This window comes from Lissotriton vulgaris, chromosome 2_1 (genome assembly GCF_964263255.1).
Source record: "Lissotriton vulgaris chromosome 2_1, aLisVul1.2, whole genome shotgun sequence".
NCBI classification, from domain to species: Eukaryota; Metazoa; Chordata; class Amphibia; order Caudata; family Salamandridae; genus Lissotriton; species Lissotriton vulgaris.
This window is the reverse complement of record NC_141687.1, coordinates 406,592,569-406,609,373: the sequence shown is the minus strand read 5'-3', so window position 1 is coordinate 406,609,373 and position 16,805 is coordinate 406,592,569. Positions and strand designations below refer to the sequence as shown.

The following is a 16,805-nucleotide window of genomic DNA, read 5'->3' as shown; positions in this document are numbered from 1 at the left end:
AATTGTCTGTGCTTTAATACGGACAACAAGAATGAAGGAGATGATTCCCTTTGCATGGAGAAACAAATTAATAGCATAATCAGGGGCGATTCACTTTAATGGTACTGGGGTTCTTTCCACTTGTTGCATACCCCTATTTTATTATACTAATATGGCATAACCGATTATTATGCTCTAATAGTATAATTAAAAAATTGTACCCTTGCTACTCAGAGTGAGGGTCAAGCAGCACTCGGAGGCAGGCAGTGACATCTGTGCGATGGCTGGCAAATTCCGACAGGTGAAATCCCAGCCATTGGCTTAGAGGCTTGCCATGCCTCAATGCCGAGCCATTTGTGACAGTCACCACTTGCAATGGCAGCCCCCTTAAGTGCTCTGGGCTACACACCAATCCGGTTGTCACTATACCCTTTCCCAGCTCAAAGAGTTTAAAAGGAGTGATGTGAAGGCACAAGGGAGCTGCGTGCCGACCCAGAGGGTCAGTGCATTGTCAGGTGCTGAAAAAGGACCTGTAAAAGCAGCTGAGGAAAATAAAACACTGCCTTCACATTTTATGTATATGTGTGAACATGAGAACTCAAGTAAAACTGACTGAATGACCGGTAGTGAGAATATGTAAGTGAGTCAGAGTGACAGAGAATAATTGATACTAGGAGAGAATGTGTGAGGTAGAGGAAGTGAAAACAGACTAGTATGAGTGTAAAGGTGTACAGAGAGTGAATGCGAGAAAATGATTGACACATGAGTGACAGTGAGTGTAACCAAGTAGCAATTAGTGAGTCAGGGTGAGTGAGAATAGGTGAGACTTGATGACAGGTAGGTGCAAAAGAGTGAGTGGATGCAAGTGTGAGTGAGAATGAACAAGAGTGAGTACAAGTAAGGAGTTTGTGACAATGAGTTAATGAGAAAGTAAGTGAGTTTGAAACAAAGTGTCAGAATGAGTGGGATGAATTTAAGTGAGCTTAAGTGACAGAACATGAGCGTTCTGCTTGAAAGTCAGCCTTGCCATCCTGGAAGTGATTCTTACAGTGGCACAGATGGCAAAATAATGGCACTGGGTTATCAGCAGTAATTGTCAGCATAAAGGACACTTGTGGCTAAATGCTGGGCATGTCATACAATAGGAAATACTGGACACTTGAGACATGGCATAATGATGATATTGGCATACTGGCGATAATTATTGGCATAGTGAGCACTTATAGAACAAAACCAGTGCTGGAATACAGAAGGTAATTCTTGGACTATGGGGCACACATAGCAATATGCTCGTGGGGCCCTATTGGAAGTAATTCATGGCATGAGTTAGGACAACTGTTTTTTTAACACAACTTTATTTGCATTTTGAACCATTACAATATATGTCAATGTTATAGACAGGGTTATCAATTAATTACAGGTGCAGAGCATATTATGCAATGTTTGACTGCAAGTTCGGGTGAATTGAACAGTTTTGTGCCAGTGCATAAAGAGCAAATCTCATAATCCGTTGCTTATGTCTAACTACCAGGATTAGAGGGGAAATAAGAGAGGACAACCGTGACTTATGCGGACATGGGAATGGAGGGCAACCATGACAAAGAATTGGCTCAACATACTATTAGTAGTTTCTGACCTAAGGGTCACTGATGGTATATGGATAGCATCGACGTCAAAATTCTGGCACTGGCACTCTGTATGTAATTTTTGGCAAGGGGAACCCATGACACAATGCTGGCCCTGACACAATAGAGGTAATTACTGACCTAGGTTTGGGGGGGCGGGGTTTTGCTTAATGCTAGGCAGAGCAAGGATTACCAGCCATCACTGATGATAATAAAGAATTTATTTAAATACTTGATAATGGTATTACGTAGGAGCATGTGAATATGTCAGACTGGCAATGCTCACTAGAGTCCATTTAGATAGCTTAATATAAGTGATGTATGAACACCCACTTTAAATTCCCAGATCACACCTTTAAAGTAGACCACACTTTCCCATTCACGGACAAGAGCTTTGGAAAACTCCTATGGAATTATGTACTTAAAGCAACCATCTCCATTTTTAGGAGGAAAAAACAAACTCTATTCTTTCTCCATCGATAGGCCTCCTAATCCACCATCCAAGGATGCCTTGAGGCATATCATTTGAACTGAGCTAACACCATATCCTATTAATTCATTCATGAGGGATAGGCCATCACCTAATAATTAAGAGTATTCAAGTGCTTTAGCAACCACCAGATAGCAAAACCTGCTACACCAAGGTCACACCTAACACATAATATCTAAATAAGGGTTTTGTAATTTCTATAGCGAGAGACACTTCTACTTTGAAGAGCCCTAAGAATGGCCAGGAGAGAGCTTCCTGTTGTAGAACTTCAATCTGAAAGTTGTTCTCCCAATGTATTTTGCAGTCAAACTCTGAGGAATCGTAGTAATGGAAATAATCGGATGAGGTGCTTCCCGAACTGACAGACAGTCTTTAATAGAATGTAATGCAGGATATAGCAGGACACAACTGAAAGGAAATCTGTTACAATAAAGAGCCGCTTACCACATCAATCTGTAGATTGCTACTACTGGGAATGGAAGTAGGTCTAAACTGCTGGATTTATCAGCCTGGGAGACATCCGAAAAACTCAAAAATCCTTGAAACCTGCCTCTCCAGTTGCTAATAGTACATTTTTATCTCTTTAGGTGAGATAGTATCTCGATTAAAAATAATTCACAGAAGTTACATCAAACATCACATAAGACTGAACAGTGCATGGTTATAGAAAACAGGAGAGGGTAAGGAAGGCTGTGAGTGAGACAGTACAAGACGAGACAGAAATTACACAGCAGTCCTGTGTGTGGGCAGTGATCACTGGTGGGAATAAGGAGCAAGAGCTTCTCAAATTCAAGGAGGTGCTCTGAGTGCCAACTAGTCTCAAGCTGAAGGAAAGCCTGTTCCACGTTTGAAAAGGAAAAACATCTTAACCTCTTAGATCTAAACACTAGTGTAAGGGTTTAGTAGAGGTAAGTGCAAGCAGTTCAAGCATGAAAAGGTGTTGGTTCAGAAACAGAGAGGGATATAGATATAGATCTATATAAAGACATATATACAGAGAGAGTTGCCCCACTATGTTCTCGTTATGATAACTGAGCCACCAGTGATGCTCAGCGCCAAGAAACCGTCCGGTGAACGCAGCGCTCTACAAATCCTTTTTACATTTTACATTACATGCTCGTATAACGCCCACCAATAGGTGGCTGTAGTTACTAGACTCTGCGAAAGAAAAGAAGACAGATGTGCGAATACCTTTACTTAATCTCGATGAGCGCTAAATGAAAACCTAGTAATGTTTGTGTGGAGAGGAATATAGTTAATCATTAGAAGAAACAATCTTCTTAAGAAGACTTCATACAAAACCTCACAGGTTTGCATATTAGTAAGAAGACAGGTGGAAGAAAACCAAGGCTGTGCAAGGTGAGGCGCAATGACTGACAAGTAAGACTGTGCACGTGTGAGCCTGGCATCACACCATCTTTCTAATCTTTTCTCAAGCTTGTCAAAGCACAACTAGTTGTGAATGTGAAAGAGGTGGAATACGAGTATCAGGCTAAGAAACTTATATTAATATTTTACCTGGCCATCAATATCAGAATAGGGACCAGTGAAGCACAGCTTTGACTTCTGCAGTGATAGTCTACCAGTCTCTTGTCACCAAATGTTTTACCACTATAAAATAACACTGGTCAATGTAAAATATAAAAAAATTATAAGTTTGTGTAACTTGTTTACCTTGATTCAGTTTTACAAAGACAGACCATGGAGGAAAACAAGTAGTAGCACATTTGACTGAATCAGATATACAAGTCGCTAACCAGTGTAAAATGTGGGTAGATCACGATTAAAAGTTTGACTTTAGATGAACGTTTCAGTGTCCAGTCTCCACTAATTGTATGTGCCTGGACTTGACAAACATGGACTGCTTGAGGGAAAGTATGCTACAAACTAACAATACCTGTATGTGCGATTCCTCTGGTTCACAGAGGCTGTTCTAACAGGACTCTGTTGCTGTGCAGGAGCCATGTTACGTGTGGGGCTGGGTACATAGTCATTTGGTACCACTGGAGGTCGGACAGGCTCAAGTGTGCGATAAGGAGAGTGGCGCCTATGAGAAAAAGAAATACAACCCAATTATCAATTTGTTTTTTGATTTTCAACAAAGATTAAAACCGGATTAAAAAAAATACCTGTGTATGTGTTCGAACCAATTACCTGTTGGTGACAGTTTCTTAAACGGACAGCCTCCTTCAAATTCCCAAAGTGGTGGTAAAAACCATCATAATGTGGCTAACCCTTAAATTGATTGATTTTTGAGTTCTAACGTTTGCAAGAATGGCTAGAACAGAACAGCATACACATTTTATATACAACACATACACAAATTGCCATACATATATACATACACAAACATTTAAACATAACTGTGAACACATACACGTTTTACACAAAGCATGTATACAATATACATGATAAGGAGGGGTGAGATGAAAATGTGGTACTTGTCTACTGACCTTTAACTAGGAATCTCCGAAGAATCATTCAGTCTCACCAGGCGGAATATTCCATGACAAGGTAAAAATCTATAGTTAAAAGATTATGCAGATAACCTCCTTTGCAGTTCCACAGAACAGGGGCTAAAGGAGGTCACAACTGGAACACTGAATGATGCTTCTTTGCACAGTTCTAGAACCAGCAAACATGTCACGTTCTACTTTATTTATCCCCGCATGAAAAGATCACAGAATATCTAACTGCAAAGAATTATAGCTAAGGAGTCAATGAGTGCATCGTTTGAAATCACTAGTACATGATGCGAATAAAGAAAGTGTGGTAAAGAAAACCTGCACAAAGTAATGCATGAAAACAGTGCAGTTTAGTCATTCACAATACAACGTGGAACTGTAGTTACTACGAACTTTACGGGATTTTCTCCAGACTTTGCCTTGAGCAAATCTCTGACATTCTCCATTGATTCAAAGAAGCTTGTGAATGGCCGAAAATATGAATGTTCACAAACTGTCAAGGCTGAACATGCAATGAACAACTTTCCACTTCTAGTTTGGGATTTACTCTCCACGTAAAATTGCATCAGAGTAAATGCATTTATCTTCGCCAAGTCATCTTTTTCCTAACCCCTATTAGTAATATATGCAGTCATTGGAATTAGTAAATTTACAAGCACAAATGGCTTTGTAAATAGGGACCCTTTTTTTGTTTAAGGTCCAACGCTATATTTACTCAAATGTGAAGAGTTTTAAGATAGATAAGATCCACGGACGGTCTATTGTGCCAATGTTGCTTACCATTAGAAACGGACCACAGACTTTAGTCTTCAGCTGTCTTTGCTCTCGCAGTAGGATTGCCTTCTTGGATTTTATGCTCTGTGACATTCCTTTATTTCTTAGCCTGCACTACAAATGCTGCTGGCTAATTTTGCCAGACCATAGGCAATTGTTTTTTTTCAGATTGGTCTGGAGTCTCACAGTAAAATTACTTTTATTCAATTAATATACATGTTGCTGGATCCTTGACTTTCCACGACAACACTTTGGGCATAAGTTGCTGATTTATCATGACTGCCATATACTTTTTTTGTTTTCCACCTCTATCTTTGCTCCCAAGCTAGGACTGCTAGGAAAGCTCCATTGTATGGATGATGCTGAGCACTGACAAAACAACTTTACGAATTCTGCTGTTCTGACAACAGGATAACTTCCCTGTCACAAGTTTGTAAGTTGCGGGCTCCACAAGCTTCACAGAGTGCAATCTGTATGGTGCAGTGATCCAGGTCAGTTGAGCCAGAGCACCTTAATCCCCAGCTCCTACTTTGCTCCCCTTGTGATAGTGGGTACATTCTGCATTCCTTAAAGCAGACTGGACACATCATATTAATGAGCTCACACAGCCCATTAGACTATTAAAACGCAGCTCTGTGATTTTGTGTGCTGTTTGAGATCCTTGGGAATAATTTGTATAGATGTTGATGCATATTGTGAGTTTCATAATGTATAGTCTCCAAGACTCCCCGGACATTCTGCCTCATGGCCGTTGCTTGGTGCAAACAAAAGAGAGCACACCCTATGTATCCTTCAGCTCCTACAATTAGTCCCAGTGAGGAGTTTCTTGCACTTTGTGTTATCCCAGATCTCCCTCTGGGTGGGTCATACAGGGCTCCGAAAGGTAAACTGAGCCCTTGTTTAATCTTCACTCTTTCTTTTCTCTCCTGCTTTCATTACTCACTTGTAAGAAGCTCTGCTATCTGCTCTTGGAGAAACCCAGGCCACAACATTTGTGAATTTAGTTGGGCTTTGGCAGCTGAAACTTTACTCTATTTATTCTCCAGCGCCATCTCTTCTATCATGATTTAACTACTCCAATGTGACAAAGATTTGTTGTATTATTGATGACATCTTCAGGGCTTACTCCATTTGGGTGTTGCTGGGCTATGGAAGCTGTTGCTTCTGTGTGGTCGCTCCAGTGTGAAATTTCTGCTTCCAGAGAACTCAGGTCTCACCTAGCTGGATTTCTACTTCAGTCCTACCCTGGGGCTGGGTACCGTGAAGACGAGGTTCCTGTCTATTGCCAGCAAATTAAGGAACTTTACACTAAATTCAGACAGACTCAAGCACTAAGTTGACAACTGTGAGAATACATTCTAAATAGCACGCCCTTGGTTCTTCAAGTTTTTCTGTCTACCACTTTGGGATGATGCACACTTCACGCAGGACACGGGGAAAGTGTTTCCACTGGGACGGGAGAGGAGAGACAGGGGCAAGCATGGTACAGTAGCCAGAAGTAAACAATTACTTCAAAGGATGGGAAAGACACACCATCAGAAGTATTTATTGAGTAATTTCATAGAGCGTGCAATTACCCAAGGGTGTTCTGGCGCTAGCAAACTAATCTATACAGAAACTCGCATAAATAATGGCTTCAGGCAAAGCCTATCTAAACAAATTAGTTTTTAGAGCCCTAGGAAACTTTAAGATATTTGGGTGTAGGCGTAACTCAGGTGGCAGTTTGTGTCATGTCTAAGCTGTAACCACAGAAATAGCCTGTTCTCCGGTATTTAGGTATCTTGATCAGACAGGCGGCGGTCGAGTGAAGTAGTATGGGAGGAAAGTATTTTTTAAACTCATCAGATATATACAAAGATTATGCTACTGGGTAAAGGGCCTTATAAACCCTCATCTCATATCAACATGGAGCCAGTGTAACTGGCCAAGTAAAGACGAGATGCTATCAAACTTACTCCCTCCACCCCGCCCCCCCAAAAAAAATTTTTTGCCTAGCTACAGCATTTTGTATTAGGTGTAAACTTTACATAAGATAATCAGGAAGGCCAATATATAGAGCATTATAATAGTCCAGTCCGCTTAAAATCTGGGTTTGCATCAACAACTGTCGAGAAAATTGAGGAATAAAAAGGAGGATCTTCTTTAGTTGTTTTATTAGCAGGAAGAACATAGACATTAATTTACTAATCTGACACTTAAATGAGAGTTTGTAATCAAATAGCACGTCCAGATTACAGACATTGGATGTTGGTTCCGGACATTCTTCTAACAACTGGGGCCAGCACAGAGGACCAGAACAAGGAATTACCAAATATAAAAATCTCTGTTTTATCCGAATTTAGCCGTAGATAACTGGCATTCATTCAGCTAGCTAACTTGATTAAACAGCCTTTGAACCTATCCTGGAGTTAAGAAATGTTGCCCTAAATGTGGATGATTATTTGAGTGTCATCCGCACAGCCATGAAATTGAAAGTCAAAAGAGGCAACCAAACCTGCCAGGGGAGCAACATATATATTTGAAAAAAGTAGGACTAAGAGCAGACCCCCTGAGGAACTCTACAAACAATATCCTCAAAATGTGAGTGAAAAGCAGTGCTTAATTTGAGCCAGTGGTTTCCAGTGTTTGGCACCGGCACTTAATTGTTAGCATCAGCTCTAGTGGCAGTCCACAACATTGTGGTGCTGTCTGTCTATTTTTTCAGATTAGCACAATAACACTGTTTAATAAGTCAAAATACAGTAAAAAGAACAATGCCTGTCGCTCACACAATTACAACAGGGTTGGGGACCTTGAATAGCCTGAATTGTCACACGTGTAGGAGTGCGATGGCTAGTAGTTGTGTTCGTAGTGTAATTGGTAGAGTTAGCAGGGCAATGGGTAGTGCGGGTTACAGTGGCCTCCTGAGAAGGACCCTGGAACCTACTTTTGTGTTTTTTTTAAACAAATTAAGCACTGGAAAAGTTGCAATCTGGACTGCCTGGGTTCTATATTCCAGAAAGGATTCAAACCATCTCTGGAAAAGTTGCAATCTGGACTGCCTGGGTTCTATATTCCAGAAAGGATTCAAACCATCTCAGTGGCTTGCCTCACAGGCCAATAGCAAATAACCTTTCCAGAAAAATAGCATGAGAAACCATATCAAGGCGGCTGACAAATCAAGGAGGAGTGACGCTGAACTTTCTCCAGCCAAGATCATGTGGATGTCATTGGTAGCCACCATAAATATGGTTTCAGTGCTAAGGAAGAATCTGAATCCAGATCGGTGCTTATTAAATACACCATTTTCCTCACTGCAAGAAGCTAGATGTGTATTTATCCAACTCTCCAGGATTTTTGCAAAAAACTGAGTATGAGAACGAGGTAAATATTTAGAGGAAATGCTAGAGTCTCTTTTCAAGGGCCGAGTAACTAAAGCTAATTTACAAAACAGGTACCATAAGTACCACATCCCTCTCTAAGGAGTTATTACATATATTAGTCATCAAACGATAGAAATAAATAGGCGAATTGTATAAAAATCCTAATGGAACAAGGGTAGAGAGGAGAGCCCGACTTGATTATACAAATTTTAGATATCACCACCTCCTCCTCCTCTGTGAGACGTCTAAAATCAGACCAGCAATTAAAATGGTGAGCAATTGGATCTGGTCTATTTTCAGACTCCAATGTTGGAGTGAATGATAAAGTTAATTCACCCCAACAGAGGAGCCATTGAATTTAATCAGATGACCTAAAATGTAAAAAAAAACTACTTGAAGCGTTGAAAAAAGATATTACTCATGTACAAGAACATAAAACAATCACCTGAAAACCGCATTGGAAAACAGAATGTTGACCAAGTAAAGATCAACAACATATCCTAAGCCTGTGATACCAGAATATGAAAATTTCAGAGGTGAAAAGAAGTATCATGTTTTCATACACTATGCGGTAGTCTACCTACCACATAGTGTACACATATCCTGTGGACATCCTATGCTCGTTATGGATGACTTTTGGTAGCTCAGTTAGTGAAAACCAAAAAATACAAAAGTGCAAATGACGAGCTTAAACAGAAAAATACAAGGTACCTTTGGGATACTTGTATATCAAGGGGTGTAGTTTTGAGTTTCCCATCTACAAGGAATTACACTCACAAAATTGAGGATATCATAACGGCTCCTAAAAAAAAGCAGTTAACCTTATAAAAGACTGCTTTTTTATGGTTTCCACCATGTTGAATCTTTTTTAACACTGTATATATTCAAAACTGCACTTCATTCTTCCTTCCCCGTATTCTCCTGCCTAGTCCTAGCCCTGTAGAATGTTGACATCCTGATGATGTAATAAAATGCTACAGAGCTCTAGGATTTCAGTTGAGAGTTTGGGCTGAGCTGGTACCATCCTGCTCCTGGTGGGGTTTTTATTTTTATTTAATGAATGTACTACTATTATGTACAATCTTAATTTAAATAAATATTCTTCATCAACTACCTGGATTCCTGATCATCCTTCACTACACTTTATTTTGGCGACAAGTTGGGCATACTTCAGCCTGCTTCCTACAAGGACCTTTAATTTCAAGCAACTACAAGGTAACCTGCTACTACAAGGACCTTTAATTTCAAGCAACTACAAGGTAACCAACTTATACTTCTTTCTGAAGCATACTGGATAGCCCCACCAGTGACCAATCCACCGGTCGCCCTCTTCCTTAAACTGCCAGTCCCTGCTGTAATTGATACCTTCTTGAAGCAAGCATTTCAGTCCTTGCTGTAATTCATTTCCTGTCTTCATGAAGATTCCCATGCTTTTCTGATTGTTGTGCCACGTACTCCATGAACTACGATCTGGCATTAGTTTTCAAAACAAACTGGCAGTGTTCAAAAGAACTTTAATGACTTAATCTGTCAACGTGATTAAACTGTCTGCCATGATTAACACCTGTTACCTTACTGCTACCTTCGAAGTATGTTTCTCAAAGGCACAGTTTTCCACAGCAGCGTTAACTTTCAGTCATGCTTTCTTCAAGCCTGCATTCTACATGCTTTCTGCAATGCCTTTTATTCTTCCAGCTGCCCTTAAGCAAGTGCTGTTATGAAGCAAATGCCCTTTATGTGCTCCTCGCTCTCCCGTGAAGGAGTGCACTGCTTTCCTCATGAGGCGGCGTCCCTCTGGAGAGTTTTGTCCCTCATAAGCTACGATCCTTATCTCCCTCTGCATGGTTGGAACTACAACTTTGCATTTGAGAACTATTGCCTGGTTGGAGTACACCACTGGTGTCTGCCTGCTATGTGGGAGCGACGGTCATTGTGCTGTGAAACAGTGTCTGCTTTTCTTTTCTTTTTCCACAGTTTGTACATTTGCCATCGTTTTGCGGCATTCTACTATTGTTTTATTTACTGCGCCATTAATGGCAGTTTAACAGCTACCGCCCGCATTAGCCATCACAGAGAACTGCTGAGGCGGAAGCCGGGAGGAATTGATCGCGGTTTTAAGCACTTTTGTTCAACTTGTTGTTTTAAAAATACCTGTTCGTCGCACTTGCACCTTGGAGCAGCCCCCCCCCCCTCCTCGAGTTGCTCGCAGTCACCGCGCAGCCGATCTGAACGCTGCCGCGGCCCTGACAAATAATTACAGACACCTGCAAGGGAAGTGAGACCACGCCCACTGCCCGAGGCCACGCCCCCCCTCACTTCCCTCATAAGGATGTGCACTGGCCGGACGCGCAGCGGATGCGCGCTGCGGGCGCGCCGCCAGCGCACCAATGGTGCGCCAAAGGAAAGCCCGTCTGCGCCCGTCCGAGGCCGGCCGGGCCTAGGGGCTCCCCACCATGCCCAGACTGTACAATACTCTTCAGTGCAGCTCTGCAACCTTCAAGGTCCGTGGCCTTTGGTTGACTGATTCTGCACATTGGTAGACTGGGATTGACAGCTCCGTGTCCACTCCCCTATCTCCCGTCCTTATCCCCCTTCCTTCTCCCCCCCCCCGGTTCATCTTCCGATGTCCCTGCTACTCCCTTGCCAGCTACCCTATCCGCCTACTATCTTAATACTAGGTCAGCAGTAAAGCACTGTCACGAACTTTTCGTCTTACTGGACTCGCACAAGCCGGTTCTCCTATTTCTTACAGAGACCTGGTTCTGTGACAACTCCCTTCCTTCTCTTTTAGCTGCCCTCCCTGCCTCATATTATGCTCTGCGCGCCGACCGACCCTCCGGCAAATCTGGCGGCGGCGTCGCTCTGATTGCCCGTACCGAATTCTCCTTTCAGCCTCTAACTTTTTCCTCTATTGGATCATCAGACTTTTTGGTTGTCCGTTCACCGTCTTTTAGAGTCCCACTCACCTGCTTGCTTATGTATCGGCCCCCCCAACCTTCTCAACACTTTCTCTCCGGATTCCAAAATCTGGTGGCCACTCTAGCGGTCAACAATTCCTCAATCCTGGTATTAGGAGATTTTAATTTTTGGCCCTCAGACCCCGCAGAATGCTCGACTTCTAAAGAATTCTCAGAGACTCTTCGTTCCCTCAATTTTGACTCCCACGTTCATCCCCCCACTCACACTCAGGGTCACATCCTTGATCAGATTTGGTCCCTAATTGTCCAATAGCCTCCTTGTCCATCTCCCCCTGCACTTGGTCCGATCACTCCTTGATTTCCTTTTCCCTTCACCTTCGTCCAGTCACCAAGCCCCCCCTTCTCAAACTTCTGGGCGCACTCTTGGAAACAGGTGGATGTGGCCTCTCTGTCTGCCACACTCTCTGCATCTAGTCCGGATCTATACGGTCTGTCGTCTTCCGCACAAGCTGATTCTATTAACTCCTGGCTCCTGACAGGCTGCGATTCGGTCGCTCCCCTCAGGCGGGTGGCCTCCAGGCGTGCGAACGACGCGAACCGTTGGTTCAATGAGGAACTAAAGGCCATAAAACTAACTGTGCGCCACGCTGAGCGGGCCTGGAGGTGAGACTACTGCCCCAACCTTAAAACTCAGTATGTCATCCTCCTTTTCCAGTACAAAAAATCTATTTTGGCTGCTAAGACTGCTTATTTCTCCTCAAAAATCCTTGCTGCCGAAAATCAGCCTAGAGAAATTTTCTCCATTGTACACAATCTCGCCTTCGCCGATAGAGCTACCCTCAAACCCTCCCCTTCCCAGGACCTATGTGACTCCCTTAACACTTATTTCCTGGACAAAATTTCTAACATTAAAGCCAATTTCCCCCCCCCTGCTTCCTTTGTTGACCCCCAGTGCCCGTCAGTCGGGGCACGTCTTGACTCCTTCCCGCTCCTGACAGAAGAGTCTTTCCTCTCCCTCCATTCTATGGTCAAATCAGGCTCCCCTTTAGACCCCTGTCCTGCCCAAATCCTTAAACACATCTACTCAGTCTGTGTGCAGCCCCCTCTCAAATTTCTCAATAGTTCACTGTCCCAGGGCATTGTCATCCAACCACTTAAATCGGCCATCATTGTCCCTATCCTCAAAAAACCTGGCGCTGACCCCTCCGCTCTTGCCAACTACCGCCCCATTTCATTATTGCCCTTTCTGGGGAAGGTATTGGAGCGCCATGTGACCAGAGCGCTCAGTACCTTTGTGGGGGAGAACAGTGTGTTAGCCCCCCGGCAGGCTGGTTTCCGCCCGCACACTCTACGGAGTCCGTGGTGCTATCGGTCCTCGACAACCTCAGGGAAGGCATGGACACTAACCATCCCCAGGCCCTGGTCCTCCTCGACCTCTCCGCCGCCTTCGACACGGTTGACTATTCCATCTTACTTTCCCGTGTCAGGGCGGCGGGGGTTGGAGGCTCTGCCTTGGTCTGGCTGTCCTCCTTTTTGAGGGACCGCACTCAGTGACTTTTCGGCAAATTTCCGGAAAGTACAATGCGGGGTTCCTCAGGGCTCCTCCCTCTCCCCTCTTTTATTTAACTTGTACATTGCCCCTCTTATTGTTGCCCTTCAGCAAATGGAGGTCTCCGTCTACGATTATGCGGACGAACTTCAGCTTATTTTTAATTTGTCCCCATCCCCTGAGTCCATGGTTAAGTTCCAGTCTGTTATGATCTTTATCCGGGACTGGATGAATCACAATCACCTGAAGTTAAACCCAGACAAAACTGAGCTGGTTTTGACAGGTGGCAGCTCCAGTCCCTGGACCTCTCTTTTTTGGCCCCCCTCCCTGGGTCCCCCCCCCTTCTCCATCTTCCTCTGTGAAAACTCTTGGGATTAAATTGAACGACCAACTCACTCTGCACTCCCAGGTTAGTTTAGTGGTGTCCTCTTCTTTTCTTTCACTCCGCACCATTCGGAAAGTCTCTCGTTTTTTTTCTTTCTCCGCCTTAAAACTCATAGTCCTGGCGATGGTGATCTCTCGCCTCTATTATGGCAACGCTCTATATTGTGGCATGCCCGCCTACAGTATGCAGCGATTACAGCTGGTTCAAAACCAGGTTGCAAGCCTGGTTTATAATCTGGCTAAGTTCCACCATGTCACCCCGCTCCTCAAGTCCTTGCACTGGCTCCCTATTCGAGAACGAGCTCAGTTCAAGATGGGCTGTATTACTTTTCAGGCTCGGGTCGGCGCAGCCCCTGCTTTCATTTCTTCGGAAATGAAAGCCTACGCCCCCGCTAGGGAACTGCGCTCATCCTCCCAACAATTGTTGGCAGTTCCCCGCTTTAGGCGTAAAAAGTGGGGGGGGGCACGAAATTTTCTACACTTGCCCCCGCCTTTTGGAATTCTCTCCCCGCCCACCTCAGATCTTCTACTCAATTCTCACACTTCCGAAAGGCGCTAAAAACATCTCTTCGCACAAGCTTTCCCACTGTAACTGTCTTGTCTCTGCCTCCCTCCTGATCCTCTTGTTCTCTGGGTTCGGTACACAACAGCGCCATGAAACCGCCAGGTGAACGTGCGCTCTATAAATACTTTAAACTCAAACTCAAACTCATACTGTTATCTAAAAAGCGGTACAACTTGGATTGCGTGCGCCGCTTACCTTAGATTGCTTCCAGCGACAATTTGCATTCCTATAACGTTGCTCCTTCGTTCATCAACGTCAGCACCGTTGTGCGGCTACATTTGGTGTATTTGCGTGCCGTGAGTCATTCGGCTGTACATCAGTAACGTGCCGTCATTTTCTTAGCGTGGATTTCTTCATTTCTGCCATCCACCCTTGCCAACCATGTTTTATTTTTTCCCCGTCAAGCGCAATAAAGTTTTTACCAACCTCCTCGTTCACCATAAGTACTTCAAATTCCTCACTTTGCCAACATGAGTCTTCCAAGTTGCGTCTTGCACCTTATTGAGGTCTTCTACATTTTCATTCCGCCATAACTTCCACTGCTGAAAATTTTTCAACTTTGCGACCTGCATTTCAGTGCAATCTTTGATCTTATTTCCGATTAGTGGAACTATCATCTGTTGTCTGAAAGTTTATTTGACCAAGACTTTTCTTCAAGGACAGATTTAGTTCAAGGTGCCACCTAGTGGTTCCAGCACCATCATGCTTGAACATTCAATATTGTTAACCACATGCGCGCTAGCGGAATTCCGCTCCTACGCTGAGATTTTCAAAAGCGCATGTTACGTGACGAGCTGGGCTCGTCATCAGCGTGCGAGGAGGCTACGCCATGACTAGCCCAGCTCGTCATCAGCGTGGAAGGGGTTAAAATACAATTGAGCACCTTAACAGCTCTTCATGTTTTTCTACTTAGTGAATGTGACTTTCCTCATTAAGATGGCACGAAATTGCGTGAGTACTTTATTTCTTTCTACATTTCTCATGACAACGGTGACTACTTTTTGAATTATATTTCTTTGTTTTGACTTCTTCACCGGTGTTTGCTTCTACAATATGTATTATCTAATGGTCTGCACAATTCTTGAATGTGACTTTAGCTTGTACTGCAATGTATTTCTCTTTATTCATGAAATAATTTCAATGACATTTTCAACTTTTGCATAACGTAATTCTGTTTGCTTATTGTTATGTCTGATATGACTTTCCATATTTATTTCAAACAGCTTTTCACAGCTTCTTCGTATTTTTATGATGCATTCAATTTACTATGTTTGTTTGAATGCAGAATTTTTGTACCTTCGCTTAAGTTCTTGCACTGTGTATTGCCTCACAGGTTTTAATTTTTAATAGGTTCATTTCACATAATTCTAATATCTTGTTAAAGGATGTCGACTCCTGCTAATTTCTTATTCATTCACTATGTTCACTCATGAGTTTTCATAGCGGTTCTGTGCAGGGAACCCCTGTTAATTAATTTTCTTCTAAAGTTATGCCAGGTTCTGTTCAATTGTGCGCAAAGTTTTCATCAGATATTTTCCTGGCAGTTAAGATTTTCCTTTAATTCATTCTTGATTATTACTCCTTTTGGGTGTGTTTTTCCCTCACTCTTCTTCTTAACACTTTCATGTGTTGGAGATCTCTTATGCTCTCCTCTTGGAGTCATGTTCTTGCTTTTATTTGTTATCTGTGTTTTCTTTTCATTATTTAGGGTTCCTTGATTCATGCATCCATTCCAGTATGGCCAACTGGTATCGCTGTATCTTGAACGTTTTTTTTATATACGTGTTACCTTACGTCTTTCTGTGGCATTCTTCGTTTTATTTTCCTCTTTCTCTTTCCTATTTTGTCGTTGAAGGAGAAGATGTCCTGTCTTCCTTCTTTCATCCTTGCTCATCTTTATTCTTTCTTCCTGGCTTAGTTCTTGTCCTTCGCAGGGCACCCTAGCAGTTCTTCATTCATGTTTTCTAGTTTTTTGTTCAGGTGTTGTATATACCTGTTCCACCTTATGCTTTTATTGCTTTCTCCTATTATCATTCTTGATGTTCTTTTCTTATTGTTCTTTCTTTTGGTGTTTTTCTTATTCTTCTCTACTGTGTCTTCTTCTTCCTGTATTATTTAAGGCTTATGTTTTTTGTTGATATTGTAAAAGGGGAAGATGTGTAGTGACTGCACTTCATTCTTCCTTCCCCATAGTCTTCTGCCTAGCCCTGTAGAATGTGGACATCATGATGATGTAATAGATGCTACAGAGCTCTAGGATTTCAGTTGAGAGTTAGGGCTGAGCTGGTACCATCCTGCTCCTGGTGGAATTTTTATTTCCTTTACTTTTTTTTTCTTTTTTAAACAGATTTTATTGTCAGACTGCATATATGCTGCAGGGCCCTGTAACCCAGGGACAACTGCAGGTAACAAACATATCAGTATCAAAAGGCAATCGACTTTTCACTTTACGAGTACATACTGGTGAGTGGATAACCAAGCACTCTTTAACCAACCTCTCCTCCCTCCCTCCCTCCACCAACCCCAAAGCCCCACCCCAACTACCCACCCCCCAGAGTCGCACAACCACCACTAGTCTCTACCCACTCATATCGAGAAGTATACAGAGGAAAAAAAAACGTAAGACATGTTCATGCACACCTGCCTCCCTGCCCCTCAGCTCCGAACCTCTTGTCCCATCACCCCTCCCGGGGA

At 43.0% G+C, this 16,805-nt stretch overlaps 1 protein-coding gene across 6 annotated transcripts in view; it reads right to left on the bottom strand.

Annotated features, from left to right (window-relative positions):
* The window catches only part of ABI2 (abl interactor 2), an 868,092-nt gene that overhangs the window by 398,719 nt on the left and 452,568 nt on the right, over positions 1-16,805 (bottom strand). For 4 of the 6 annotated variants that reach the window (XM_086955293.1, XM_086955294.1, XM_086955290.1 and 1 more), the window contains exon 5: positions 3,992-4,141. The exons of the other annotated variants lie outside the window; for them this stretch is intronic. In XM_086955293.1, the coding sequence (XP_086811419.1) occupies positions 3,992-4,141 (150 nt within the window). The remainder of the gene's footprint in view (positions 1-3,991; positions 4,142-16,805) is intronic. 6 annotated transcript variants of the gene reach the window in all.